At 50.9% G+C, this 27,566-nt stretch overlaps 1 protein-coding gene across 8 annotated transcripts in view; it reads left to right on the top strand.

Annotated features, from left to right (window-relative positions):
* Positions 1-27,566, top strand: part of GRAMD1B (GRAM domain containing 1B) — a 196,912-nt gene that overhangs the window by 130,094 nt on the left and 39,252 nt on the right. For all 8 annotated transcript variants that reach the window (XR_010664392.1, XM_065944324.1, XM_065944321.1 and 5 more), the window contains 2 exons: positions 18,274-18,484; positions 25,115-25,135. Coding sequence is in view for 7 of the 8 variants with exons in the window: in XM_065944317.1 (XP_065800389.1) it covers positions 18,274-18,484; positions 25,115-25,135 (232 nt within the window). In the remaining variant the exon portion in view is untranslated. The remainder of the gene's footprint in view (positions 1-18,273; positions 18,485-25,114; positions 25,136-27,566) is intronic.

The raw sequence follows: 27,566 nt of genomic DNA, 5'->3' as shown, positions 1-27,566 counted from the left end.
TATGTCAGTGTTGAGGCTGTGGACGGTGGTACCCCTCTGGGAGAGAATGAAGGCGTGGGAGCTTCTGTCACCCTACCTGGGAGAAAAGCTCCTCCCTTTCTTGGCCCTTGCAGCCCCCTTCCTCCGCCTCGGAGTTGTCAAGCACAGGTGCCTTGTTGGTGGGACACAGACACAGCCTCCTCCCCAGTTTGACAGAGGAGAGGCAGATGCACCGCACAGATCTTTCAAGGTCACGCACCGTTCGGCCAGGGGTTGCCGTTTCTATAAGACGCCGGAGCATAGATACTTCAGGTGCTGTGACCCAGGCCGGCTCCGTTGCGATGACTCAACACTACTTTGTACAGCCACAGACATAGAAGGACAAACGCACATGGCTGTGTTCCCAATAAAACTTCATTTATGGACTCTGAAATTTCCATTTCATATAATTTTCCACACATCACAAGATATTCTCCCCCCCCCCCCCAACCGTTTAAAGATGTTAAGAACCATTTTTAGCTCATGGGTCACAAAAAATGGGTGGTGGGCTGGATTTGGCCCTTGGGTCATGATTTGCTGACCTGTGAATTAGTCCTGATTAGAATGGCCTGATGATCACCTGAGCCCTCCCTGGGAAAGTGTGAAAGACGTGAGCAGCCTTCACCTTGCTCATGTTTGCACACACACAGCCCCTTCTATATGGTGACAGACGAGAGGGCTGAATGAATTCAGTTTCCATCAGGTGACAGATGGAACCTCATCGTTTTGCTCTTGGCCAGCCAGGCGAAACCTCAGCTTTTCTGAAAGTCAGGCAGTTAGGGTCCAAGGAGCAAGTGTTTGGACTAAAAGGAAGAAAGCATTGCCCTTGAGAGCGTTGCCGTGGTTTCATATCCTACCTGGAGATGCTCGTATAGAGGTTCAGAATTGGAGTATAACCTGAGTTGGGCTGAGAGCTGGGTGGATTCTTTATCATCCCACCAGAACTTGAGTTTGTCCAGTAGGGGGAAGGAATGGAGGGCACGGGGAGTGTCTCTTGTAGGGATACAAGCATACTTTGTGCATACATGCACTCTCTGTAGCCCCAAGGCTGTAGCCAGAGATACATACGAGACTAGTGACTAATTCTAGATTCCTCTGATTCAGAAGATGACTCCAAAAATATGTTTGCAGTCTCATTTCCAGAGCACGTGGAGTGATGGTTCTGCTCTCTTCTGAGCTCATCAGAAAACTTCTTTGCTGTTCTACAACCATTTCTGGGCTCCATAGTTAAACGGGGATTGAGATGAACTGGAATTCATTCAGAGGACAGTGAACCCCTTGGCTGAGGGGTGGGCTGGAGAGACTAGCAAGTCTGGAGAAAAGGCTGAGGGAACACAAAAGCCACTTTAAAAGTGCATTTGGAAGAGAAATGTGATTTATTCTACACCTGCCAAAGGGGTAGATATATGGGACCTTTGGTGGGAAGCCACAGGAAACAGATTGAGCCTAAAATAAGAACAGTTGTCCAAAGGCGAAATGAGTTACATCATCAGTTAATTTTCTCCCTGTCACTTGAGGTAGACTCTAAACAAAGATTAGGTGGAGATGTAGGAGAAATGATTTTAAACTTCTAAAAATAGGTTTGAGGCCTTAGATTCATTCCATCCAAAGGAGGGAGAATAGGAACAGAGGTGGTACTGTAGTTAATGAACCGAGTCTGGGAAAGCTGGAATAAAAGAAAATGGCGTTGAGTGCATTATAACAAGATTTTTTTTTTTTTTAATCACAAAGAACTTCCTGATGGTTGCAGGAGACAATGAGAAGGATCATAGAGGAAAGCCCTGGAATTTTGTACTCTGAATGTATTTTATTTTAAAGAAGGCTACTGATAAGAGCAGACATTCATCTCTCAGTTTCTATGTTCTTTAAAAATTTTTTTAATTGGGATTCCTTGACAGTCCAGTGATCAGGACTCTGCACTTCCACTGCCATGGCTCAGGTTTGATCCCTGGTCAAGGAGACAGGATCTTGCAAGCCACGTGGCTCAGCCAAAAAAAAAATTTTTTCATTAAAATTTTGTGTGCTTAAAACTTCTTTTTGAAGTATAATATGCACACACATATATGCAGAAAATTGCACATATCACAAGCATAGAGCTTGATAAATTTTTGCAAGCTAAGCATACCTGTGTAACCAGCACCAGCTCAAGATATATTTTAAGATTTTTTTTTTTTTTTAATGTGAACCCTTTTTAAAGTCTGTTGCCACATTGCTTATGTTGTTTATGTTTTGGTTTTTTTGGGCCATGAGGCCTCTGGGATCTTAGCTCCCTGACCAGGGATCAAACCTGCGTTGGAAGATGAAGTCCTCATCACTGGACCACCAGGCAAGCCCCACGATAGAAAGCTATTGTGAGCATCTGAGAAACCCCTCCCACTCCCCTTCTGAATATATTTATATGAGGGTACAGCCTCTCTGGGGGACATAGATGTCTGCCTGCAAATGGGCAGATTGGCTGAGCCTCCTACAGACCTCTTGGTTCTAAAATTTCTGTGATCTTACTTGCTTCAGCCTTTTTAGTTGTGTCTGACTCTTTGCAACCCAATGGACTCCATCCCGCCGGGCTCCTCTGTCCATGGGATTCTCCAGGCAAGGATACTAGAGTGGGTTGCCATGCCCTTCTCCAGGGGATTGTCCCAAAGCCAGGGATAGAACCTGCATCTCTTGTGTCTCCTGCATTGCAGGCACGTTCTTTACCCGCTAAGCCATTTGAGAAGCCCAACGTAATGATTCTTCTTCAGCTATGTTTTTGTTTGCTGTCTAGCAGAAAGTGAGTCAGAACTGGGTTTGAATCCATAGGGTCTGGAGGGGTTTAGCCGCTTGCTCAGCTCTGACAGCGAGGTGAGGGAGGAGCCGCAGGAGGGAAAGATGTGCCGATGGCTGCTCTGTACCCCTGTGGACCTACACTTTGCATACCCGCTGGACTGCCTGCCTGGTTGGGACTTCCTCCTGACAGACAGCCCCCGGCCTCTGGTCCCTACCGTGGTGTGGCCCTGACCAGAGGGAAAGCTGGTGATGCTGAATTAACTAGGGGCCTAGACTGCCTGGTGGCTCAGATGGTTAAGAATCTGCCTGCAATGTGGGAGACCCGGGTTCGATCCCTGGGTCAGGAAGATCCCCTGAAGAAGGAACTGGCAACCCACTCCACTTTTCTGGCCTGGAAAATCCCGTGCAGAGGAGCCTAGCGGACTACAGTCCACAGGTTTGCAAAGTCAGACACGACTAACACACACACACCAGACTGCCTGGGTCCTGCTTCTGGATCCTTTGCTGGATTTAGATCTGGGTTCCTCTGTCTCAGAGAACACTCTGCTCTCAGTTCACAGTGTGTCCTGTATATGCTCTTTGTCACCCCCACCCCACTTCTCTTTGGGGAGCTAGGCCACATTCACACTCAGTCTTCTCACAGGCTGAAGCCAAAGTGCAGAGAGGAGGGATCTGCTCCCAGATCACACACAGGGAGGGCTGCCCTGATAGGTAAGTTGGTAAAGAATCCGCCTGCAATGCAGGAGACCCCAGTTCGATTCCTGGGTCAGGAAGATCCGCTGGAGAAAGGATAGGCTACCCACTCCAGTATTCTTGGGCTTCCCTTGTGACTCAGCTCAGCTGGTAAAGAATCTGCTTGCAATGCAGGAGACCTGAATTCAATCCCTGGGTTGGGAAGATTCCCTGGAGGAGGGAAAGGCTACCCACTCCAGTATTCTGGCCTGGAGAATTCCATGGACTGTATAGTCCATGGGGTCACAACGAGTCAGACACGACTGAGCGAGCTTCACTTCACACACAGGGAAGGAGCCGAACCAGGACTGCCTGACTTCCTTGACAGGTGACTGGGGGGAACTGCTTTGATTGACTCCATGTAGCTCTTACGCAGGGTTAGTTAATTACACGTCTGTCTCTCTCACAGGTGGTGGATTCCTTAGAGGCAAAGCCTGAGTCCCTCATAACTAGAGCATTATCTGGCTTGGAGTGTGTCTCTTCGGCTGTTAATTGGATGGATGGATGGATGGATTCTGCACAAGCTCCTTGTAGTTTTAGAAGCAACATTTCTCTTGCAGAGGTTGGGGGTGGGGCCCTTGTGGATCAAACTTAGAAGAAGCTAGAAGTTCTATTCATTTGAATTCCCTGCCTTGTCCCAGTGGTTTGTGATATTGAGGCTTCAGAAATATTTTGAGTTGATTATACTTATATTTGATTGAGATTGATGGTCAAGTGTAAATGTATTAAGTTTCTCTTGTGTATTCAGTATTGTGTTTAATGATGTGTATTTAATCCTTGTGTATCTACAAAGAACCACAACACAGTTGCTGTCCCATGGGGCCCTCAGGGTGAATATGTAAAACACAGTAGGAGACGCATATGTAGGTGTTCAGTAATTACTTGTTTAATGATATCCAGTCAGCAAAGTTAGCTTAATTTCTAAAGACTGTAAAGCTCAGAGATAACTGGATGGAGAATGATCACCAAGAATCGTGGAGAACTAAGGACCATGGTGCTTAAAACTCTGGAGCTGTTCTAACATGTATGCAGCCACCTAGTGGGTGCTCTCTCCTTGGAAACCTGAAGTGGGGATTGGGTGGCTGTTGTCAGGGCCTTGAAGAGGTAACTCCTGCATCCAGTGGGAGGTGGGATTGCATGACCACTAAGGCCGCTTTCAGACTGCAGACTCTCATTATAGATCAATTCAGCCAGCACTGCCTGCAAACCCGCAGGACTGTCTCCCAGACTTTAGGTTTGTCCTGCTGTGAATAGCCTCAGAAGGGAAATTGTCCGTCATCAATAAGTGCCTGTGTTTCATTTCAGCATTTTCTGCTTCATGTTAAGCCTTTATCCTCCTAGCCCTGTGGAAGTGGGGGCTAGCTGAAGATGTGAATAGCAGCAGTTTCTGTTTTTACTCCTTGTCTTTGCTTTGTGGATAGGACAGAATGTAGAAACAGGATGCAGTTCCTTAGCTGGAAATTCACTCCCTACTTCTAACCCCCTTTTCCCCTCTGTAAACAGATTATAGGGACCCCGTTACTTTGGGGATGTGCTGCCTTTTTTTTTTTAAGCTTCTGTCCCCCATCCCAGTAAGCTAGTTTGTGATCATCCAACAGGCAAGGAACACAGATACACAGAAAGATAAAGAGGCTTTTCTCAAGGGTACACGAAACAGCACAGAATTTAAACTCAGACATATACACTTATGTCTAGACAAAGTGACCAGGCCAGCAAAGTCTGGAAGTGATGTCACATTTTAGTTTTCATGGATCCAGAAATCAGAATAAGAACCAATGGGCTGGTGTTCTCAGAAGGCAGATCTGGGGCAAGCTTGAGAAAGAAATCTCTTAACGGAGTAGCTGAACAGTGGTTGTTGAATGAGCTCATTCCTTTATTCGTGCATTACATATCTGTGATCCCATTGAGCTAGAGGCACTGGGGAGCCACACAATAGACAAGGCCCCGACCGCCATGGGGTGTTCACTCCAGTGTAAGCGTATGAACGACAACAACAAATAAGACAACTTCCACTCTTGATAAGTACCATGGACTGGGGAAATGGAATGATGCGAGGATGACCGCCTGGCGACAGGGAGGGCACAGTAGATGCAGTGGTTTTCAAGACAGGCTACTCTAGGGAGGGAACATTTGGATTTTGACTTAAAGACTGAAAAGGAATCAAAGTTCAGAACTGTAAGGTCAGAGTTCTGGGGCAGGGATGAACTTGGTGTGTTTGAGGAACAGAAAGGTCCAAGGAGGCCAGAACAGAGGGAAGGAGAAAGTGGTACAAGAGAAGTTGAGGGAGTAGATAGATCCCTGAGTGTGGATCCCAGGAGTGGATTGCTGGTCATCAAGTCCATCCCTCCAGAAGGTGAGGAAAAGGGCACAGAATGAATTCTTGAATCCTGTGCACCCTTTGGGCAAAACAATTCATGTCCACTGTTTCTGTAGCGTCATCAGTTTTCAAAGGTTATCATCATTTGTTCCTCTGAAACGTCTGTAGAGTAGCTGGAGCTCTGGTTTGTCCCTCAGCTCTGGCAGGACTCAAATGAACTTACTTTGTTTTTGTAGGAAGGGGGAAAGTGGGTCAGGCTGTTTTGGCATTTCAGGCATGGAGTCCTGGTTCTATTGCAGGCCCTGGTCTCCATGGAAATGAAAAATAGTGTTTGTCATGCCTGTTCCTGGATTGAATTCCAAACTCTGGGCTGAACAGAAGCTTCAGGAAAGCCAGGGAGTGGGGGAGTGGGGTGGATGGAGCCTGTGGCCACTGTGATGAGAAATCTGTCCTCCTTGGCTTGTGTTGGAAAAAGCAGGCAACCTTTGCCCAGTCTCTGGCCCTTTCTTCACCCATCACCTTTCTGGACCAGAAACACCAGTAAAAGGGTAACTGATACCCTTCTGCCTTTCTCCTTGGCCAAAGACTTTCCATGAACCTTGCCTTTTCTTTAATTGGTCAGTTAATAAATTCATCAACAACTGAAGTCACTGTTAAGATCTTCTCCACGAGTAATTTCTTCCAGACTTAACTCCCTAATGAGAATGTATCTAGTATGTACCTGCTGTGCGTGCTCAATCATGTCCTACTCTTTGCAACCCCATAAGCTGTAGCCCACCAGGCTCCTCTGTCCTTTGGACTTCCCAGGCAAGCATACTGAAGTGGGTTGCCATTTCCTCCTCCAGGGGACCTTCCTGATCCAGGGAGCAAACCCAAGTCTCCTGCATCTGCAGGTGGATTCTTTACCATGCATCACCTGGGAGGCCCCATCTAGTATGTACCTGCTGCTAAGTCGCTTCAGTCATGTCCGACTCTGTGCGACCCCATAGATGGCAGCCCGCCAGGCTCCGCCGTCCCTGGGATTCTCCAGACAAGAACGCTGGAGTGGGTTGCCGTTTCCTTCTCCAATGCATGAAAGTGAAAACTGAAAGTGAAGTCGCTCAGTCGTGTCCGATTCTGTGCGACCCGATAGATGGCAGCCCACCAGGCTCCTCCGTCCATGGGATTTTCCAGGCAAGAGTACTGGAGTGGGGTGCCATTGCCTTCTCCAAGTGTGTACCTAGAAGGCATTAAATTAGACAGCTGGCTGCAGATGTTTTGGGTGGGCTCTGCTACCTTTCATTCCTTTTGTAAGATTTAAAAAAAAAAAACAAACTTTCCATAGGTACTTGAACAAGATAGGGATGGAAGAATGAGTCAGTGGAAATTGTTGGCCATAAAAAGTGCCCTGATTTATCTACACAGTAGCTACAGAGATGGGGACCAGTGAGGGACAGAGAGCAGAGAGGGGGTGGGGGCTGGGCCATGTGGACCCTTTGAGCCAATATTGGGGTAACCACTGGAGAATTGTCGAGCTTCCGTTTGTAAAGTGTCCCTGCCCTTGGTCTGATCTGGCAACAATCTAGTTCTGCGTTCTTGGTTCCAAATTTCAAACAGAACCTGTCCTTGAACACTGTGTCTATTTCACCCAAAGGCCCAACTTGGAGAGCCCCCAGGGCATTTCAGCAAGTTACTAGAAAAGAGGGAACGAGCTGTTCATCTCTCAGAATCTTGGTCTTCTGGCAGTGGGGGGAGACCCATTCTGTGTCATGCTCTGAAGCTGCATTGTATGAACTGTGATAGGAAGAAAGAGCATTATCTTTAACCTTGCTGAGATGTAGCGTGATGCTACATTCTGGCCAAAGTGTAGTGTGCTGGAACCAGGCTGAGAGAGACCTGCATTAGCGTAAGTTGAGAAGAGAGCCTCTGTGCCATAGACAATGCATGCTGTATATGCTGAGTCTCTTCCATTGTGTCCCGCTCTGTGACCCCGTGGACTGTAGCCCACCAGGCTCCTCCTGTGCATGGGATTCTCCAGGCAAGAATAAAACAGACCAGCAAAAAGTGCCAACAGCAACAAAAGGGGGTCTCTTTAGAGGCTGTCCGGCCCCTCTCTTCAACCAGGTAATCACAGTGTGACACAGAAGGCACCGTTGACTTTTTCTCCCTTAAAGAAGGAATTGGGCCCAGTGGCAAAGCTGTTGCCAGGTCTAGGTTCTAAGTGCTAGGCTCTCAAAGAGTGAGCTCTGTACATGGTCACCAGGAGGTCCTCTTAGGGGAACTGTAGTACATTTTCTGTCCTTTCAAAACCCCACCCCATCTGCTATCCTAAAAATCACAGGGAGCGGGGAATGCCATGGAGACTTCCCCTACTGAGCACCCCATCCAGCTTCCTGTTAACCCCTTGGTGGACAGGCACATCATCTCTCTGGACCTGTGCTTCATTCATAACAGAGAGGACTGGATCAAATGAGCCCTTCTGACTCTTTCTCTGGAACAGTCATCCCTGAGACTGTGGTTTTGTTTTCATGGGTAAAGGAGGCCAAGACCAGGAGCTGCAGGACATTGTAATAAGAACTGAGCAGGCCTGGGAAGTTTTTTGGTTTTTTTTCCTAAATGACTCGGTATTTTGCTCTCCAGGGAGGAGAGCCCAAGGGGAGCTTGGAGCCCAATTAGGATTTGTGATTTGGGCCATTTTTCTTTCTCCACAAAGTTCTGATTGGGTCTGCCCTTCCCATCTTCCGCGCTGTGTGCATTTATGGGTACAGAGCCACTGCGTGACAAGCAGGAACATAGAGAGGAATCGAAAATCAACCATCTTCAGGGAATTCTCATAAACTCTGAATTTGGATCTGGTTTAGGTGGACAGATCTAATGGAGGCATTTGCAGGTAGCATGGAAATCTCGTGCAAATGTTATGCAAGTACACCTCTGGGCCTTCCTGTCTCAGACACTCTAACACGTGCTATAGGAAAATTCAAAGTGGAGCTGGCTAATTTGCATGGATATTTGCAGTGCTATTATAAAGAAGTGAGGAGGATTACTGATGAGACTTCCGAATTGTCATGGGGATGGGAGGTGCGTGGCTGGTTAACAGAATAGTCAGCCGTTGGGAATGAGGGACAACTGGATATCAGAATCAGCTTTAACTCGATCCTGAAGGCAGGGAGGGATGAGGTGCTTGTAGTATGGCTGTGGGCGGGGGATCTCATGATTATCAAGTTCCTGCAGCAAAAGGTGTGTTGTGTCATGTTATTGGCTAGTCGCTACGTCGTGTCTGACGCTCTGTGACTCCATGGACTGTAGCCCACCAGGCTTCTCTGTCCGTGGAATTTCCCAGGCAAGAATACTGGGAGGCATTGCCATTTCCTTTTCTAGGGGATCTTCCCAACCCAGGGACCATACCTGTGTCTCCTGTATTGGTAGGCAGATTCTTTACCGCTGAGCCACTGGGGAGGTCCATAGTTTTGAGAACCACACTTTTATGCCCACTCCCCGGCAACCCTGGGGTCTTCTCCACTGGCAGTTCCTCCGACAAGCTCAACTGATCTTCTGTTCCAGCGAGTCCACCCACCCCGTAGACACTGAACAACTAATATACTAAAGAGAGTTATAAGCAGATTTAGCCCTTGATACTTACATGATTAGCCTTTGGGAACACTGGTTCTCAAATTTTGGAGTGCGTCAGAATGAGCTATGGTGCTTGTTTCCAATGCAGATTCACAAGGTGGCTTCCTGGAAACTGTCACTTATTGAATGGCGTGTAGTTGGGATTTTGCACTTCAAGGAAACATCCCAGTTGGATTTGGTCCCCACGCTAGGAAGATCCCTTGGAGAAGGGAAAGGCTACCCACTCCAGTATTCTGGCCTGGAGAATTCCATAGACTGTATAGTCCATGGGGTCACAAAGAATCTGGCATGACTGAGCGACTTTCACTGGGAAGTAATAGGGCTTCCATAGTGGCTCAGACGGTAAAGAATCTGCCTGCAATGTAGAAGACCTGGGTTCAATCCCTGGGTCAGGAAGATCCCCTGCAGAAGGGAATGGCTACCTACTCCAGTATTCTTGCCTGAAGAATCCCATGGACAGGGGAGCCTGCAGGGCTGCACTCCATGGGGTCGCAAAGAGTCGGACATGATTGAGCATTTAACACTTTGATGGGAAGTAGTGTTTGGGATCATTCAAAGCATGTTCATAAACCACTCTGAGGGAAAGGGGCAAGAATAATTTATTCCAGTTTTTACAGAGAGGATCAAAAACCTTCTTAATACTATCAGCTCAGAAATATTTATTGAGTCTTCATTATGTATCAGGCACTGCACTAAAGATCTGTGTCACTTGTGTTATTTCATTTAACACAGCAGTCCTCTGAGACAGGTATCCATGGTTTTCATTTGTCCCATGAGGAAAGTAAGGCTTAGGGGCCAGGTTTGTACGACAAGTTGTAGAGCTGGGCGTCAACCCTGAGCCTGCTGACTCCACACACTGGCATTAATCCCAACCCTGCAGGGCCCAGGCAGGCCTTCAGCAAACTGTTTCAATTGAAACTGGCTTTCTAAATTTCTAATCCAACGCTGTGTCAGGCTAGGGTGCCCTGGAATGTGTCGGGCAGTCTTTTAAAAATTGCCTATACAGCACATTGTAACTATGACAGCCATTAAGTTTGATCAGTCAGGTATTTGCAGAGCTGGGCCCAGGGGGAACCAGAAAGTGAACATGAAGGATCTGGGGCTTGGGAGGAGGGGTCTGACTGGGGATGAGCCAGGGCTGGAAGGCTCTGTGGCCAGAGAGCCCAGATGGAGCTGCTGGGGGTAGGGCGGCCAGTACATACCTTGAAATCTCTGGGGTAGAAACAGTTGACTTCACTGCGAGCAAACAAGTTAACCTAGATGAGGAGCACTGGGCCTGTTCTGCTCGGGGATCTGAGACTGTGTGGGTAGCTGATCAGGAAGCTGGCTTGCTGGCACTGTCTACCCGGGCCCACACGACCACGCTGGGCAGGAGAATGGGAACAGGATGCCAAGTGGACGGGGGCTGTGGCTCCCGTGTCTCCATTGGGGGCGGGAGATGCAGTCAGGAAAAGCCAAGAGCCTTGGTCCTCTTTCCCTGGGCCCCTGTTCCTCAGGGACTTCAGGCAGACCTGACTGTGGGAAGCTGGGACCAAACTGTAGCATGTGGGACTGTGGTCAGACTTTAGGAAGCACTGTTTGTTAGCAAGGTAACCGGGAGGGGAGTGACATAGTCTTGTTGGAAGTTTTAAAACAGAAGAGATGGGAAGTGAGTGAATCACCTCTGGGCCCCTTGTAATGCGTTGAAAGTGACTAGGGGAGGTCGTCTCAGCTGACCTATAATTGGGGAAAGCTGATGATGACAAGAATCTTTTTTTAAATATTCACTTACGTACATCATGCTTCAGAGGCACAGAATTTCTCGTAATGTGCTATGTACTCCATGCTCTTTTATATTTTAGGTTTGCATACCTTTGTTCTTGCTGATGTTTTGGCTTATTTAGTTACATGTTTTGATTTTTCAGGCACATTCTCTTCCTTCCTACTACCATGCCCTTCACCTGGCTGGCTCTGACACATTTTCAGGACCCAGCTTAAGTCCCGAGGACCGTATCTTCAAGGCAGCGTTTCTGGATCCCCGTCTAAGACTCCTTTCCCCTCTCCTGTCACAGTGCTTGTCGCTTTTATTAAAATGAGAAGAACATGTGTCTAGCTCTTCCTGACAATAGTGTCCCAAGCATAAAGATGCTTTCTCACTCACCAGTGTGAACTTGAACTTGAATGCCTGGGATTATGCCAGGTGCTCAGTGTATGTTTGTAGAACAGAAGACCCAGATGAGAAGTTCTGTCTCCCAGGCCAGGCACTTAACCTCTATTTCTCAGGTTTCTTACATGAAATTAAGTGTTGGTTATATTAATTCTAAAATCTACAAGGGGAGTTCTTAGTCCACTAGCCCCTCCAATCCTTGTCTTCCTTTTTTTCTACAGCAGTTCTAAGGTCATGTTTAGCTTTAAAATTTGTAGATTTTGAAATATAATGTATTCAGTTCAGTTCAGTCGCTCAGTCGTGTCCGACTCTTTGCAACCCCATGAATCGCAGCACGCCAGGCCTCCCTGTCCATCACCAACTCCCGGAGTTTACTCAAACTTATGTCCATCGAGTCGGTGATGCCATCCAGCCATCTCATCCTCTGTCGTCCCCTTCTCCTCCTGCGCCCAATCCCTCCCAGCATCGGGGTCTTTTCCAAAGAGTCAACTCTTGGCATGAGGTGGCCAAAGTACTAGAGTTTCAGCTTCAGCATCAGTCCTTCCAATGAACACCCAGGACTGATCGCCTTTAGGATGGACTGGTTGGATCTCCTTGCAGTCCAAGGGACTCTCAAGAGTATTCTCCAACACCACAGTTCAAAATCATCAATTTTTCGGCGCTCAGCTTTCTTCACAGTCCAACTCTCACATCCATACGTGACCACTGGAAAAACCATAGCCTTGACGAGATGGACCTTTGTTGGCAAAGTAATGTCTCTGCTTTTTAATATGCTATCTAGGTTGGTCATAATTTTCCTTCCAAAGAGTAAGCGTCTTTTAATTTCATGGCTGTAGTCACCATCTGCAGTGATTTTGGAGCCCCAAAAAGTAAAGTCAGCCACTGTTTCCACTGTTTTCCCATCTATTTCCTATGAAATGATGGGACCAGCTGCCATGATCTTAGTTTTCTGAATGTTGAACTTTAAGCCAGCTTTTTCACTTTCCTCTTTCACTTTTTTTTTTTTTTTTTCCTCTTTCACTTTTATCAAGAGGCTTTTTAGTCCCTCTTCACTTTCTGCCATAAGGGTGGTATTATCTGCATATAATGTATTACTATTGTTAATAAGGATGGCAGAATCAGATTAAAGGCAAATCGTAGAGTTTGTTGAAAAGACAATGTTACAGATTATAAGATTCGTCAGAATAGGTTTTATTTGCTCAGCAGGACAGCTGAATCTGTAGAATGGAGTGCCTTTAAAAGAGTTTTAGGGGGAAAACCAAATATCATATATTAATACATATATATGGGATCTGAAAAAATTGGTATAGATGGTCTTATTTACAAAGCAGAAACAGAGACATGGACACAGAGAACAAATGCATGGACACCAAGCGAGTAAGAGGGTGGGATGAATTGGGATTGACAGACATGCATGATTGACACTATGTATAAAATAGATAACTAAGGAGAACCTACTCTATAGCACGGGGAACTCTGCTGAATGCTCTGTGTGGTGACCTGGAAAGAAATCCAGGAAAGAAAGAAAATAGGAAAGAAATCCAAAAAAAAGAGGGGATTGTGTATATGTATAGCTGATTCACTTTGCTATACAGCAGAAACTAACACATTATAATGCAGCTATACTCCAGTAAAAACTTTTTAAAATAAAAATAAAGAGTTTTAGGAGGAATTTCCTGGCAGTCCAGTGGTCAGAACTTGGCAGTTTCCCTGCTAAGGGCCTGGGTTCAATCTCTGGTCAGGGAACTAAGATCCTACAAGCCGCACAGTGTGGCCAAAGTTGGCGGGGGTGGGGGGGAGCTTAGTAGAAGAGTTTTCTTATTGCTGTTCAGTTGCTCAGCTGTGTCTGACTCTTTGTGACCCCATGGACTGCAGCACGCCAGGCTTCCCTGTCCTTCACCATCTCCTGGAGATTGCTCAAACTAATGTCCACTCAGTTGGTGATGCCATCCAACCATCTTGTTCTCTGTCGTCCCCTTCTCCTCCTGCCTTCAATCTTTCCCAGCATCAGGGTCTTTTTCAATGAGTCAGTTCTTCGCATCAGGTGGCCAAAGTATCGGAGCTTCAGCTTCAGCATGAGTCCTTCCAGTCTAGCAAATCTAGTGGTGATTTTGCTGAGTTAGGACTCTAGTAGCTCCAAGCATTTTCTTCTCATTTAGGGAGGGATCAGAGTGGAGGAGGAGGTGTAGGGTAAGGGGTAAGAGTGGTTTGGGGGCTTGTCTTGAGTGTGAGCATTGTGGGAAGGTCTGGTGTAGTGTGGATGAGTGAGGGAGGGATCTGGGGACTGGCCTCGATGGCTGAGCCAGAGCGTGTGCAAAGAAGAGCGGCCAAGCAGGGACTCTCAAGAATAGCTTGGAGGTGATAGTTGGGGAATTTCTGGCCATAGTTTGAAGTTCATGTTATTCCAAGAAGGGTAGAAAACCAGAGAGGGCTTTAACCAGAGAGGGGAGGGTGGCTAAAAATGACAGCTTTACTTTTTGTAAAAAGTTCATTTTGACAGCAACATAGAGAATGGATGGAAGCCTGGAAGGCAGAAAGTTGATTCTTCTTTCTTTCCATTCACCCAGCTCACCATCAGTCCTTGTGAGCTACCCTTCTATCGCTTTACTCAGCAAACAAGCGTTATTGAATGCTCGGTTCTGAGAACAAGCTCTGTAATCAGTAGGCCCACATTTGATTAGGCCTCTCCTGCCCCTCACCCATCTGTGTGACGCTGGGCAGACTCCTTACTCTGTCAGTCGTTCGATTTAGCACCTGAGAAGTAGGACTAGTAAAACCCTTGAATACTTGGCAGGGTGGTTGGGAAGATTAAATTAGGTAATTCTTAATAAGTGCTTGCCATTATGCCAGGAGCTCATAAACTTTCATAAACCTAGCTATTTGTGTTCATAGTAGCAGGTTGGCGGTACAAATGTGGGAGCTGTCGTGATCCTGGGGGTTGTTAAAGCCGTGGGTGGTGTGGAGACCGGCCCCGGAAGGAGACTCGGTGCAGATGTTAGCTGAGCTCAGGCTGTTCATACTTGCAGAGCATCCTGGTGAGGGAGGTGCAGAGGCGCGTGCCCCCAGGAGGGGGCAGGTCTTCACTTTAACACCAGGCAGAGTGTGATCAGGGCTTTGGTCAGTTCAGTGGGGGAGATTTAGAAAAGCCTTTTGGAGAAGGTGGAGTTGAATTGGGTCCGAAAGGATGAATGGGACTCCGTTGGGTAGATGTGAAGGGAGAGTGTGCTTCCCGCACAAGTGGTGAACACTTGGGGAGTCAGAAAGAGGATGCATGCTAAGAAAACTAGGGGGAGATAAGCAGGCCTGGAAGGTAGGAACTCTTGTTTTTTTCTGGCTGCGCTGGGTCTTGTTGCTGCACTCAGGCTTTCTCTAGTTGCCCTGAGCAGGGGCTCCTCTCTATTGTGATGTGCAGGCTTCTCATCGCTCTGGCCCCTCTTGGTGCAGAGCACGGCTCTAGGTGCTCAGATTTCAATAGTTGCTGCTCTAGGGCTTAGTGGCCTCGAGGCACGTGGAATCTTCCTAACCCAGGGATCAAATCCATGTCCCCTGCATTGGCAGGGGGATTTTTAACCACTGGACCACCAGGGAAGTCCAATGGGGACTCGTTAAGTGAATACAAAGAGAAAGTATTGAGGTCTAGGTAACTGTCAAAGGATTTTTGGTAGAGAACTTTGAATTCCATTCTGAGGATTTAGAACTTTAATATGAATGTCAGTAAGAGGGCAAATAGATAGTATCAAGCTTTTATTTAGAAAGACTTTTAAGGACAAAGGTACGAATGGTCACAAAAGAGGGAAGGCGAGGAGAAAACCACTTAGAAGGTTATTGCAAAACTCGAAGGCGAGGAGAAAACCACTTAGAAGGTTATTGCAAAACTCTAGGGCAAAAGCATTGAGAACTTGAACTAGGACCGTGGGAATAGAAGGAAAGGATGCATTACAGAACTTTAAGGAAATGGAATTGATGGGATTCAGTGACTCACCTTTTGTGGGGGGGACATGGAAGGGGTGAATTTGCAGCCTGAGAGACTGGGAAATAGTGATGCCATTGAGCACGGGCAGTGGGAGGAGAGATGACCTGCCCAGTTCTGAATCTGAGGTGCTCGTGAGATACCTGTTTAGAGGAACTGTCATGCTGGCAGCAGGTTGTTGGGCTGAAGCTAACAGGTATGATTTGGGTCAGAAGCAGGTAGAAGAGTCCTTTGATTCCAGGCATAGCTGAAGTCACAGAAAACAGGAGACGGCTTGGGCAGTGAAGAGCCCACCTTTGGGGAGGGACTCAATTATAGGCAAAGAGGCAAGAGTGAAACTAATTGCTGACTCAGGAAAAGGAATAGAAGAGACAGGTGGGTGTCATCAGGAAGAAGGGGAGAGATTTTCAAGAGCAACACAAATGATCAACAGCCTTATAAGCGCAGAGACGGAAGTGGCACATGAGCATGTAAATTGCCTGTTGATTGACATGTTGAAAGTGACATCTTTGGGTGGCATATGGAGGGTCAGCTGACATGGGATCACTAAGGGTGGAGGACATCTCATGGACATGTCTATCCTGGGTGCCTGAGCATCATGAGGTTTTGGATAGTTGGGGTACGTTTCCTCCAGGTTGGGATTTTTTGCCCACCCATTGTTTGAATCTTTCCTCAACAGCCACTTATCAGCAGGGATGCAGAGTTTGAGGAAGGATCAAGGGACCTCCTTTCTGTTCCCAAGGCTGGAATGGCTGTGTGTGAGGATGTCCCTTATCTCAGGAAAGGACAGGCGCCCACCTGTGGGTTCATATGTCTGAGATGGGCATGCGCAAGGTGTCATCCACTCTCTAGTTAGGTCCTTCTCTGAGCACACTGGTTGAGGTTAGGGGCAGAGTTCCTGGCTGTTATTCCAGCAGAGCAGTCCTCGGAGATGGTGTCAGCCCTGGAGTACTTGGCCATGGGTTGAAATTGGCTTAAGAGAAAGGGGGCTGCCCCAGGGAGATGAGCACCTGAGTCCACTCTTTGGATGGGTCCAGGAATCTACTTGCCACCATTTTAATGTTCAGCTTTTTCAGCTGAGGGAAAGGAACGTAATTTCCTTTCTCCAGGTTTTGTCGTAGTGGATGAGTTTAGAAGTAGAGGGTAAGGATGTTGGGAATGTGATGAGACCTGTAAGAGCCGCTTGTTGTAAATCTTGTTGTTGTTGTTGGTACTGTAACGAGTTTCAGATTCTGTTTGGGGATCAAGCACAACATTGGGCCATGTGTGTGTCCACACATTCTCTCCTGGTTTGTTTTTCCTTTTGTTTCTTCTCTGCACCAGCCTCCTTCCAGGAGTCAGAGGCTCACTCTCGCCCCACTGCTGCCCTCCTCCCACACTTGCTGGTTTGGGCTTTGGGGCTCACTTCCTGTCCTCTCTGCCAACGATCCCCAGGTGGAAGGTTCTGCCCAAGGGGGATGGTTTTCATTGCAAATGGGTCCAATGGGCCATCTGAGGTTGCACCTGGATCTTGATGCAAATGGCAGAGTTCCCCAGCCTGCACTCCACTTGCTTAGGGAGTGGTGGCCGGGGGCGGGGGGGCGGCATAGCCGCCCAGAGTGTTTCCTGGGACCCTGATAGCCCTGGATCTGGCTGTGCCCAAAGCCCCGTGCTGCCCTGACTGCTCACTTCTTCTCAGCCCCTCCCCTTGTTCTTCTTTGACCTTCCTGTCTGTCTCCTTTGTGTTTTCCTTCTCTTCCCTACATAACCTTTCCTTTCCCCATCTCTTTCCTTTCTCCATCTTCTCAGAGCAAAGCAAACACCTGTTAGAACTTGGCTGCATCGAGTTTTCCTCTCCTCTTCCTTCCTTCATCTCCTCTAGTCCTTTAAGAACACAAGATAAATATTTATAAAGTGCGCAAGCCTTGGAATGAGGGGATTTGGTGAATGTATAAGGTAGTTGTTGGAAATGAATTTGGGGGAGGGGACATGGCATGGGAGAACTTCCGCTGTGTTTACCTTTGCCCTGGGCAAGGGGAGCAGGAATAACATAGCTTGCAAGGAAATAGAAGTGTGGGCTAGTTACAAGTCAGAAGACCCAGATTTCGTTTCTAAGCCCTCTGTGATCAGAGGACACTTGGTCCTCTTTGCCATGCACTGATCTTTATTTTAAAAATAGGAATTGTGGCACTTGTCGTTACTACCTTGGTGAAATGATTCCTTAAATGCTTTGGAAAGTGGGATTATTTTTGTTATTTTTATGGGCAGATATCTTTGAGGCAAAATGTAGAACCTGAATTTTGCAGCATGTGTTAAAATGAGCTGATAGTATTGATATGACCGAGTCTCTCAGCTCTTATAGTCCGTTTTCCCTAGACAATTTTTGGCATATAATGGGGGGAGAGGGTGGGTCCTAACAAAATTTGGTGGACGGACAGACAGATGGATGGCTGGATGAACAAATCTCTAAATGTCTAATCACCCTATTTACCCCCTTCCTACTGCTATTTCCATTTCACGTGGGCACCACCGCCCCCTCCCGGCCAGCAGCAGTATTACGGTGCAGTCCATATGTGGGCCATAGTCTGGCCCTTTCGCCCCTGTTTCTCCCCAGCCCAGAACCCTGGCTCCCTGAGCTGGCTCCTTGGGACCTGTCTTTGGCCCTCAATTACTGACGGCTTGTCTTTCCTGCCCCTCCCTGCCCACCCCACTCCCTCTCTCCATCTGCCCCTGCAGCACTGCCAGTAACTCCAACCGCAGCACGCCAGCCTGCTCCCCCATCCTCCGGAAGCGGTCTCGCTCGCCAACCCCGCAGAACGTAGACGGAGACACCATGGTGGAGAAGGGCTCAGATCACTCCTCGGACAAGTCGCCGTCCACCCCGGAGCAGGGCGTGCAGCGCAGCTGCTCCTCGCAGTCCGGCCGCAGTGGTGGCAAAAACTCCAAGGTGAGCCTGACCCCGCCGGCCACTCTGTCCTTGCTCATTAGCTGGCTGCAGGGAGGCTGGCGTTGGGGAACCGTGAGGTAGAGAACCCCTTCGTGGAGGGACCTGATGTGATTGACTAGCCCTAGTGTCCTAGAGAGAGCCTCTGTTCTGTGAGGTGAGAGTGGGAGGCAGGGGAGAACCCCTATTAAATCTTGATCTTAGCTTAGCCCTCAGAGAGACCCCAGGAGCTAGTAAAAGGATTCCACGATGACCACTGTCTCTCATTAGGGGTGAGGGAGGCTCACAAGCCTTGAGATTTGGAGGAAGGGAGCTCTGGGGATCAGGAGGGGTCCTCTCTTCAGCCCTGCTACGTTTTCCAAATTTGGCGTAGAGGGGAACATTATTTGGGACAAATGTAGTGCCGGGAAGGGAGTCCTCAGGGACCGTCGCAGAATGCTGTGTTAACCTCGGCCCTGGCCATCACCCAGCCTTACCTTTGGTAATAACCCACCTGGTACCCACACGGCCAAGAAGAGAGCACAGGGCTGTCCACCCCTCCCGAGTATGTCCTTGTTACACCTGAGCCCCCGTTTGCCTAAGGGGGCCTGGGCTATTTATGCTTCCACAAAGAGTCGTCCGCCCCAGACTTTAGTCCTTTGGGAGGCAGACGATGTCTCTGCCTCAATGCTCCTTAAAAGAGCTTCTCTTTCCCTCTTGACTTACAGGCCCTGGGGAGGGGAGGAGACCCCGGGAGGCTCGGGAGCTGGCGTCCCACCTGAATTTGTCTTTTGATTTCTTGTTCTTCCTCTTCTTCCCCACCATCCCCCAAATACCTTCTTTGCATGCATGGTGTTAGTCTCACAAGCGCCTCTCAAAAGTAAGCCATCTTTTGTCTCTGTCTTCGGTCTCCCCTCCGGTGTTGAACTGTCTGTAGTGCTCCGCACCCCGCCCCCCACCCCCGCCCAGTTTGGCCCTTGTGTCTTGCTTGGTCCCTTTCCCAGAAGGGCCGGCCCCACTGCCCCTGGCAGGCTGGCTGAGGTCACCAAGGGACCATTCCCACTGCACCCGGAGTCGGAGAACAGACCCGCCCCCACCCTCCCCACCGCACCCCTAACCCCGTCTCTGCCTGCTCCCCAAACACTGCCTCGGCGGGGAGTCTGGCCCCTCCTTACATGGTGCCGTTGAGAAGCAGAGTCCTGCCGGGGCTCAGTTTCGTTCCTTTGGGGAAGGGAGGCTCCGGATCTGGTGGAGCAGTGGGACCTGATCCCTGCTGCTCAGGTGAGTTGATTGAGGCTCACAGCTTCCCCTACATGAGTTCCCTGATGCAGGAGAGCGACCCTAGGAGCTCACCTTAGCCACGCCTTCCTTCTGCTTGCTCAGCCTGAGCGCCCCTTACTGCTTCCACCCACAGTCCAGCCTGCGGCTCATCGTGTTTTTAGGATCCTGACTCGTGATCAGAGGGGAATGTTTCTCCCAGAGGGTATGGTGCCAACACTGGAAGGTCGTGGACATAGACAGCCCCTGCCAGGTCCTGCATAGATAGGACCAGGTCAGGGAGCCCATGCCAAGAGTCTATCCAGGACCCCAAGATTTGAGAGGCCTGAGGAGAACTTAGAGGGAGTAGAGGGTGAATAGTAGGTGTTTCAGAACAGCAGGACTCAGGAAATGATACCCACAGGGGAAGCGGGTGGCTACAGCCTGGAGAAAAGAAAGCTGAGAGGTGAACTTAATCATAGTCTGAAGCCTCTGTTTTGGGGAGCAGCAGGATGAACAGCTGTTCCCCTTCCTGAGGGGTGAACGAGAGGTTACAGGACTAATCCTGCAGTCTGTGACCTTGAGGGTAAAAGCTCATCTTAGCTGTGAGGATTTTGAACAACGGCTGCTGGCTGTGGGCAGGAGGAGGAAACTGTGCCTGAATTGGGGAGGCCCCCAGGAGTCTGCTGTGGGTTTGGGAGCTTAGTGGGTGCAGGGCTGTGTGGGGACGGACGGGGTCTGGCGATGACCTCTGTCCACCCCTCTGGAATGCCTCACCCTGCTGGCTGGGGAGAGGGCAGATGTTGCTGGACAAGGCGTCTGGTTATTGTTCCTCTGCCTCTGCCCACAGGGTGTGCACCTTTGCCATCCTAAGGTCAAGCTCCGAGCTTCCTCACCCTCTTACCCCTCTGCCAAGGCACTCAGCGAGCAGAGCACGCACTTACGGTCGATAGCACTCACAGAGTGCCTCTGGTCAGGTGATGGGGTTGAAAGGAGCATCCAATAATGAGGATTTTTAAAACTCGTAAGTGGTAGATCTTCTTTCAAAAAGGAATATGAAGACCAGATTCCCACCCCCAGGCAGTGTCCAGTCTGAGAAGAGAGATAAGAAACACAGATTATCTACATTGTTTGTTCCCAGATTATCCACAAACCAAACCTGACCTTAAGGACCACAGGCGTGGTTGGGATGCTCCGTGAATTCAGACGCAGGGAAGAGTTCACATCTGAGATGGGGAGCTGGTGCCCAGAGCTGGGCTGGAACTCCCAGTGGGATTGTGGAGGGGCACAGCGGGGCCTCGGAAGGGACCGGGATCTGAGCATGGACCCAGAGTGCATCCCGGCCCCTTTCCTGCTGAGGAGCTGAAGGGGGAAGGAGCGAGTTCCCCGCCTCCCCTTCCCATTCCATCACCGACACCCCAGCCATTAACAAGGACTGACTTGTGGGGAGAGGGCTCCCTGCCACCCCAGGGGGACGTGGTTGCAGCCATGGTCGGTCTGGGACAGACTTCAAAGATGACACCGGTATAGAAATTAGGTCCTGCACAGGACAGGGCCTGGAGCAGAGAGCGAGGGAAAGCTACAAGGGGGAGAGAGAGAGGAGGAGGGTCTTGTGGTGGGAACACCCCCTCCCCCCGTGGAGCATTTTCTCAGGTTGACCACATGTGTCCACAGGGAGGGGTCTGACTCTGGTCACTGTTACCTCGCTCCCTGCGTCCCCTGCACCTCTTAGGGGAGATGACCTCGTACATTCTTCAGACAGGCCGGAGAGTCCACTTTTCGCTGGAGCCAGACCTCACTCACAGTGTCTGTCTCCCCTTCTCCGCACCCCCATTTCCTTGTGTGTTAATACGCTGCAGTTGGACTAGGTAGCCGGGGAGGTCTCGCTCCTGTGACTCTGTGGCTATCCTGCTGCATCTGACCCTGGCTGGGGCAGCCCTGCCCAGAGCCCAGGGCTGGACATCAAGGCCCAGTTCTGATCCAGGACCCCTTAGTTGGCTCCACTGGCCGGCTTCCGCGCTGTAGTGCTGGCTTGCGGCCACCAGGGGGAGCCCCGCAGCCGTCGCCGCCCCACCAGCTCCTGAACTGGGTACCGGGCTGTTGGTAGGACCCAGGCCGTCCCTGCTTGGCTCCCTGCGATGGGTGTGCGGTGTCACGGCCTCTGTGGCTCTGGTGTGCCTTTAACCTTTTGACTCTTGCCCTGTTTTTCGATCCTAATTTTCGTGGTTTCCTTTCCAGTACGACAGACTTTACCTGATCAAAGTAAGAAATTGTTCTTTCCTCCCTCTACTCCTAGAACTGTAGCTCTCCTCTGTCCCTCCCCTGCCCTCATCCCATCTTCAGACTCCTGGGCCTTTGCACTGGGGAGATGTGTAAGGAAGTCGCTGTGTGCAGGGGCCTTGGGGTCCCTGAGGGGCTTGCTCTGCAAACTTCTAAGAAAAGCATAGAAGCCTGCTCAGCTCAGCCCTCACCCAGCAACTGTCTTTGGGCAGTTCTCCTGATGTCCCCTCCTCCCCTCTGGCTAAATCCACTAATAGGTAACCTGTTAGAAAGCCCTTGCCCATTCCCTCATTCTGTTCTTCCCCCGCCCCCAGCCTTCTCTGCACAGGAGGACAGGGGGGCTGAGAACCTGCTGGCCAGTGGCATCATGGGTTCCAGAGGACACCCTTCAGGTTCACCAGCCCCTGTGAGTCAGGCCCTCCTGGCCCAGCAGCTGCTTTAGGACTCGGTCCTCAAAACCAGAGCCACAGGGATTGAACTTGCCTCTGTGAGGCTGATTGGAGTTCAGGGACTCACGCCCATGTGGCTTGTTCTCAGGGGCTGCTGTGGATTTGGCCAGAGGGGTGGACACCCTCAGTGGTGACGGGTAACCAGCTGCCCAGAGAGTGCTGGATGGGGGCAGAGGCTTAGGCAGAGGGACAAAAGTCCTTGCTCTGTGTATCTGACCTGGCAGTACCTGCGAACTCATATTCTTAACCCCAGTTTACACAAGCAGGTAACACATACAGAGGTACCACCCGGCGAGGCAAGAGAGGGGCCTGGCTTCCCTGGTGCAGGCTCTCAGTTGTCCTGAATCTCCCTGTTCTAGACAGATTCAGAAGGGTTGGTATGGTGAAACACAGGCACACTGAGGGCCGTTGAGGCCAGCGACTCCTAGAGCGTGCCTTTCCACTGTTGAGAGGCGTTCTCATGGATACCTGCACAGCCGCATGTTGTGTGAGCTCAGAGTCAGGACCCAGGAATTCCGGTGCCCTAAGGTGCAGGTAGGGCTTCCCTGGTGGCTCAGTGGTAAAGAATCCACCTGCAATGCAGAAGACGTGGGTTCAATCCCTGGGTCTGGAAGATCCCCTGGAGAAGGAAATGGCAACCCACTCCAGTATTCTTGCCTGGGAGATCCCATGGACAGAGGAGCCTGGTGAGCTCCAGTCCATGGGGTCACAAAGAGTTGGGCATGACTTAGCAACTAGGCAACAACAAGGTGCAGGTAAAGTCTGACACAGCCTCCTTGCCCCATCCTCTCTCCTCCAGGATGACTAGAGGCTAATTATCAGTCCACAGTTCCCTTGTGGCAATAACGCCCTCGATGATGGAATCATTGGTTTTGAACATTTGGACTTGGGTTGGAGGAGAAGGCAAGGCTCTAGTGGGAATATGTGACTCCCAGATGGGGCCATGGGCACAGCTTTTGTTGGAAAATGACCACGGAGAGCATCCTGCAGAGAGCAGAGGGTGAGATCCTGCCCTGCCGCCTGCCCCCTGGCCGGTGAGATAGGGTGTGGGGATGAGCAGAGCCCCTGAGGGGCAGACCCCCTGCTGACACTCTTCAGAGTGAAGGTGAAGGGCTCTACGGGGTTCTTCTGGCAGGGTGGGGTCGCCAGCAAAGGGGGCGATGGCATGACCAGGCTTCATCTCTGCAGTCACACTCACCCCTGGGCTCCACCAGACACTGGACAACAGACCTCCTGGGACAGTGGCTGCCTCCTCCTTCCCTTATGAGTCAGACCCCATAGGACGAGGTGGACGGGATAAAGGTTGCTGACTGTATTGAGGGTCCACACCTCTGCATGCACAGCCGTACCGTGGAGGGACCATCACAGTGAAGCAGAGGTTACAGTGCAGCAAGTCACGTGGCTTTTTTCATTTCCCAGTGCGTACAAAAGTTATGTTTACCCTGGACCTCAGTCTGTCGAGTATACAATAGCATTCTGTTTAAAATAGCAGCATACATTTAATTAAATTATAATTTAAAATAAAATGTTAATTAAAATGTAATGCTGTAGGCAAAATGACATCAGTAGACTTGCTTGACATGGGACTGCCATAAACCTTCAATTTGTTTAAAAAAAATGCAATATCTTCAAAGTGCAATAAAACAAAATGTGTATAAAGTTAAGATGTGGACCCATAGGCAAAGCTTCTTTGCACCCAGCCATCCTCCTCCTGAACCACACCCTTGGCAAAGCTTTTAAAACTGAAAATACTCCTGTCTACCCAAGCTGAACTGTCGGATCAGCCCCTCAAGGCAGGGACCCTAGGCAGGTGTGTGTCTGTCTATCTCTGTCTGCCTGTCTGTCTGTCTGTCTTCAAGTGGGACGTGTGTGAGGGACTCCTGGTCTGTGAGATGGAAGATGGACCAGGCACAATCTTACTCATCCCTCCTCTTTCCCTGAAAAACTTCCCATTACCGCGAAGATGAGCAGCCTTCTAGCAGGGCTGGGAATGGAGGGCACCTACATGGTGGAGTTGGGTCAGACCCACTGTGTCAGTATTGACTTAGAGCCTCATGAAGTCAGGAAGGACCTTTAGCAATTACGTGCTTCACCCGTCCTCCCAAGGCAGAGCCCCAACCACTCCTTGGCCACTATGTCTTTGCCTATCAGCCAGTGGGGCAGAAGGAGGAATTTGCCCAGTTGGAGGGAAGTTTCTAGCGATCCCTTGGCTCCTCGACCCCAGAGGGTCCCGCCCAGCCTTTCCGAGGGGCTGACGTGGAGCGGACGGCTGTGAGTCTCCGTGGGTACTTTGCTTCTGATCAGGGACCATTGGGGTCGGATGCCTGCAGCGCATCCCCCCCACACCCCGCCCCCATCCGAAGAGCCTTGTGATGGGGTCGACTCCCTCCCAGCCCTCGCTGGTGCTGCGCTGCCTGCCACCCCAGCCACGGGGGCTTCCAGCATGGACTGCTCCCCGGGCCTCCTTTCGGGAGCTGTCTTGAGAAAGGAGGACCCCTGGCCCCCACCCCGAGCAGCAACATGGGGGCCCTTGAGCTGCCTTGGGATTCCTCTTCCCCGCCCGCCCTCCGCTGTCTGTGTATCTTCCCCCTGGAGCCAGGAGTACTCTGGCCGTTCCTGCCACCTCTCCCTTCACTAATGCTGCTTTTCTTTTACTTTGTTCTTTCAGAAAAGCCAGAGCTGGTATAATGTAAGTATCCCTTTTCTCTTCTTGTTGGGCACGTGGGTGGGGATGGCTTGCTTAGAGGATGGAGTTATGGGGGTACACTGTGGTCTCCCTGTGGGCTTGGAGCCTCAAATGGTGGGCTTTGCCCCTGACCAGACCCCTCCCACAAAAACCAGACCACAGTTACCTTCTGTAGCAGGGCAGGACCGCTGGTGAAGTGGGGTGGGGGGTGCAATTCCCGGAGACCATGCAGGGATGGACTGTCTCCCCGACCCGACCTCCTGGACCCCCAGGACCCTGGACAAGGGCCCTCCAGCCCTGACAGGAGACCAGGCTGGGGAGACCCCCCCCTCAAAGGGCAGACAGGACTTGGGACGGGGACCACCATCCTGGGGCCTGATCTTAAGGCCAAGTTTTCCTTCCTTTTACCGAGACATTTGGAGGAAAAAACAAGCAGCCAGAAACCTTTTCGTTTAGCAGAGGCTGGCTTCTGTAATAAGATGTGACTTCTGCCCCAGGGCCGCCTCAGTTGCCTGGGGAGGCTCCAGCTAGGAGCTCCTGCCGGGAGGCCAATTATGGAGTAAGCAGCCCCTGCAGAGGCCGCATCCTCTGGGTCACAGAGCTGGGGCTGAGGGTCTCGAACTTGCCCCTGAAGAGCCACAGGCTGAAGTCCCAGCTGCCTGCCCCGTCCTACTCCGTGCTCCTGCCCTGTGGACGGACAGGCGGTTCGCAGCCGTCAACTGGTCTCCAGTCACTGTCTTCCATCCCGGAGCCTGCTCTTCCCAGAGCTTGACCCCGACGGTCATGTGGACGCATCTTCCCCGCTCCCCTGACACCAGGGCAGGTTGCACGGTGGACCTGGGGACGCTGCGGGAGCAGGCGGCTGAGAGACAGACTTGAAGGATGCTCTGGTGCAGGGGGCAGGGGAGAGGCTTGGGTTTAATGTAGACGCTCCGGTCAGAGTCACTGTGTGTGGTGGGTGTGTTTTCCCACACGGCTCAGCAGTTCCCCCAGAATCAAGCAGCCAGCAGTCAGCCCTGTAGCTTCTGACCTGCTGCTGCTCAGGGGACTGGCCCTGAGGTAGGACTATTGGATCCCCACCTTGGCATCACAGCGGCACAGACAAGGAGGAAGTTGGCGGGCCGTGCGGGTGGGAGGGGAGTTGAGGGCTGAGATGGCCCGCCTGGGGGAGACGGCTGCCTGAGGCTGCAGCCCCTCAGCCCCCGGGCCCACTGTGGTCTTCACCTGGGCTCGTGGCCACCCCGTCCGTGGCTTAGGGCTGACATCCCGGGGGAGAAGGGAGCTCGCTGTCTGTGGGAGGAGCTGAGGCTGGAGAATGCTTTCCTGGGAGTGGGTGGGACCTCCAGCACCCTTTCCCTGATGGAATCTTCCACCACCCAGGGTGGGAGGTGGGGGGCTATTGTAAAGTTAGTGCCTCACAGGGGACCAGGAAACACGTGGCTGCAGACCCACCAGACAGTTCAAATGACCAGATTTGGACACGCAGGGCCTCGTCCCTGTTGCTCTCCCTCTCCCCTGCTCCTCTCCCTCTCCCCTGCTCCTCTCTTTTCTTTCCAGCAGGCTTTTCCATTCTTTTGCGTTGCCTTCCCTAGAGTCCTTCCCTCCCCTTTCCTGGCTAACTCCCCCACTTTCGTTTCTCCACCTCCGCTTGCAGCTCCTTTCTGGCTCGGTTATCCCTACTGGCTGGCTCTTTTCTCTCTGATCCTAGCAGGTTTTCCTCCCTACCACCCTTTCACCTCTAATCTCTCCCTCCGCCCCGCTCAGAAGACCTGATGTCCGAGCCCTCAGCAGAGCCCCTGTGGGGCCCGGAGGTCAGGGGGTTCTGCTGGCAGATGAGCAAGAGATTGCAGAGCTGAGCAGGTAGATTCTTCACCATTGAGCCACCTGGGAAGCCCACTCCGATGTACCTGTGTGCTTATCCACGGGCACGGCCTGAGCGTGGCTGTGCTCCCAGGCCAGATGGTCTGGCTTGATCAGGAAGCCGGGTCCTGGGGGCTTCCCCCACTGGAGCCTGAGCTCAGCCTGCTGAGCCCATGCACACGGGCATGCCAGGCCCCGTCCCCCTGCCTGCATGCCAAGGCCCCACCAGGAAGCTTCCCTTCAACACCCGCTCCCCAGCACTGCCCCCCAGCATTCCATTCCTGGTTTCTCAGGAGGCCCTTGCTGCGTCCCTGTTGCTCTGACCCGGTGCTCTTCTTCCTCCGTCTACCCAGTCCTCCCACGTCACCTCTGCGTTGCCCTGAGGCGGCGGGACTTGGACCATCAGGAAGGAGGCGAGTGCCTCCTCCTCGGGTCTGCCCTCAGCCCTCCCTGGCCCCTCTCCTGACACCGGTGGTGACTCTCCAGCTGCTGTGCTGCCCACGGCTCTGTCGTTGGCTCTGGAAGTCCTTGGGATGAGCAGAGGCCTTGTCGTCCTCGGCCTTGGAGACAGTTG

Source organism: Muntiacus reevesi, chromosome 9, assembly GCF_963930625.1.
Source record: "Muntiacus reevesi chromosome 9, mMunRee1.1, whole genome shotgun sequence".
NCBI classification, from domain to species: domain Eukaryota; kingdom Metazoa; phylum Chordata; class Mammalia; order Artiodactyla; family Cervidae; genus Muntiacus; species Muntiacus reevesi.
The sequence above is the reverse complement of the archived record's forward strand: the minus strand, read 5'-3'. Positions and strand labels throughout refer to the sequence as shown.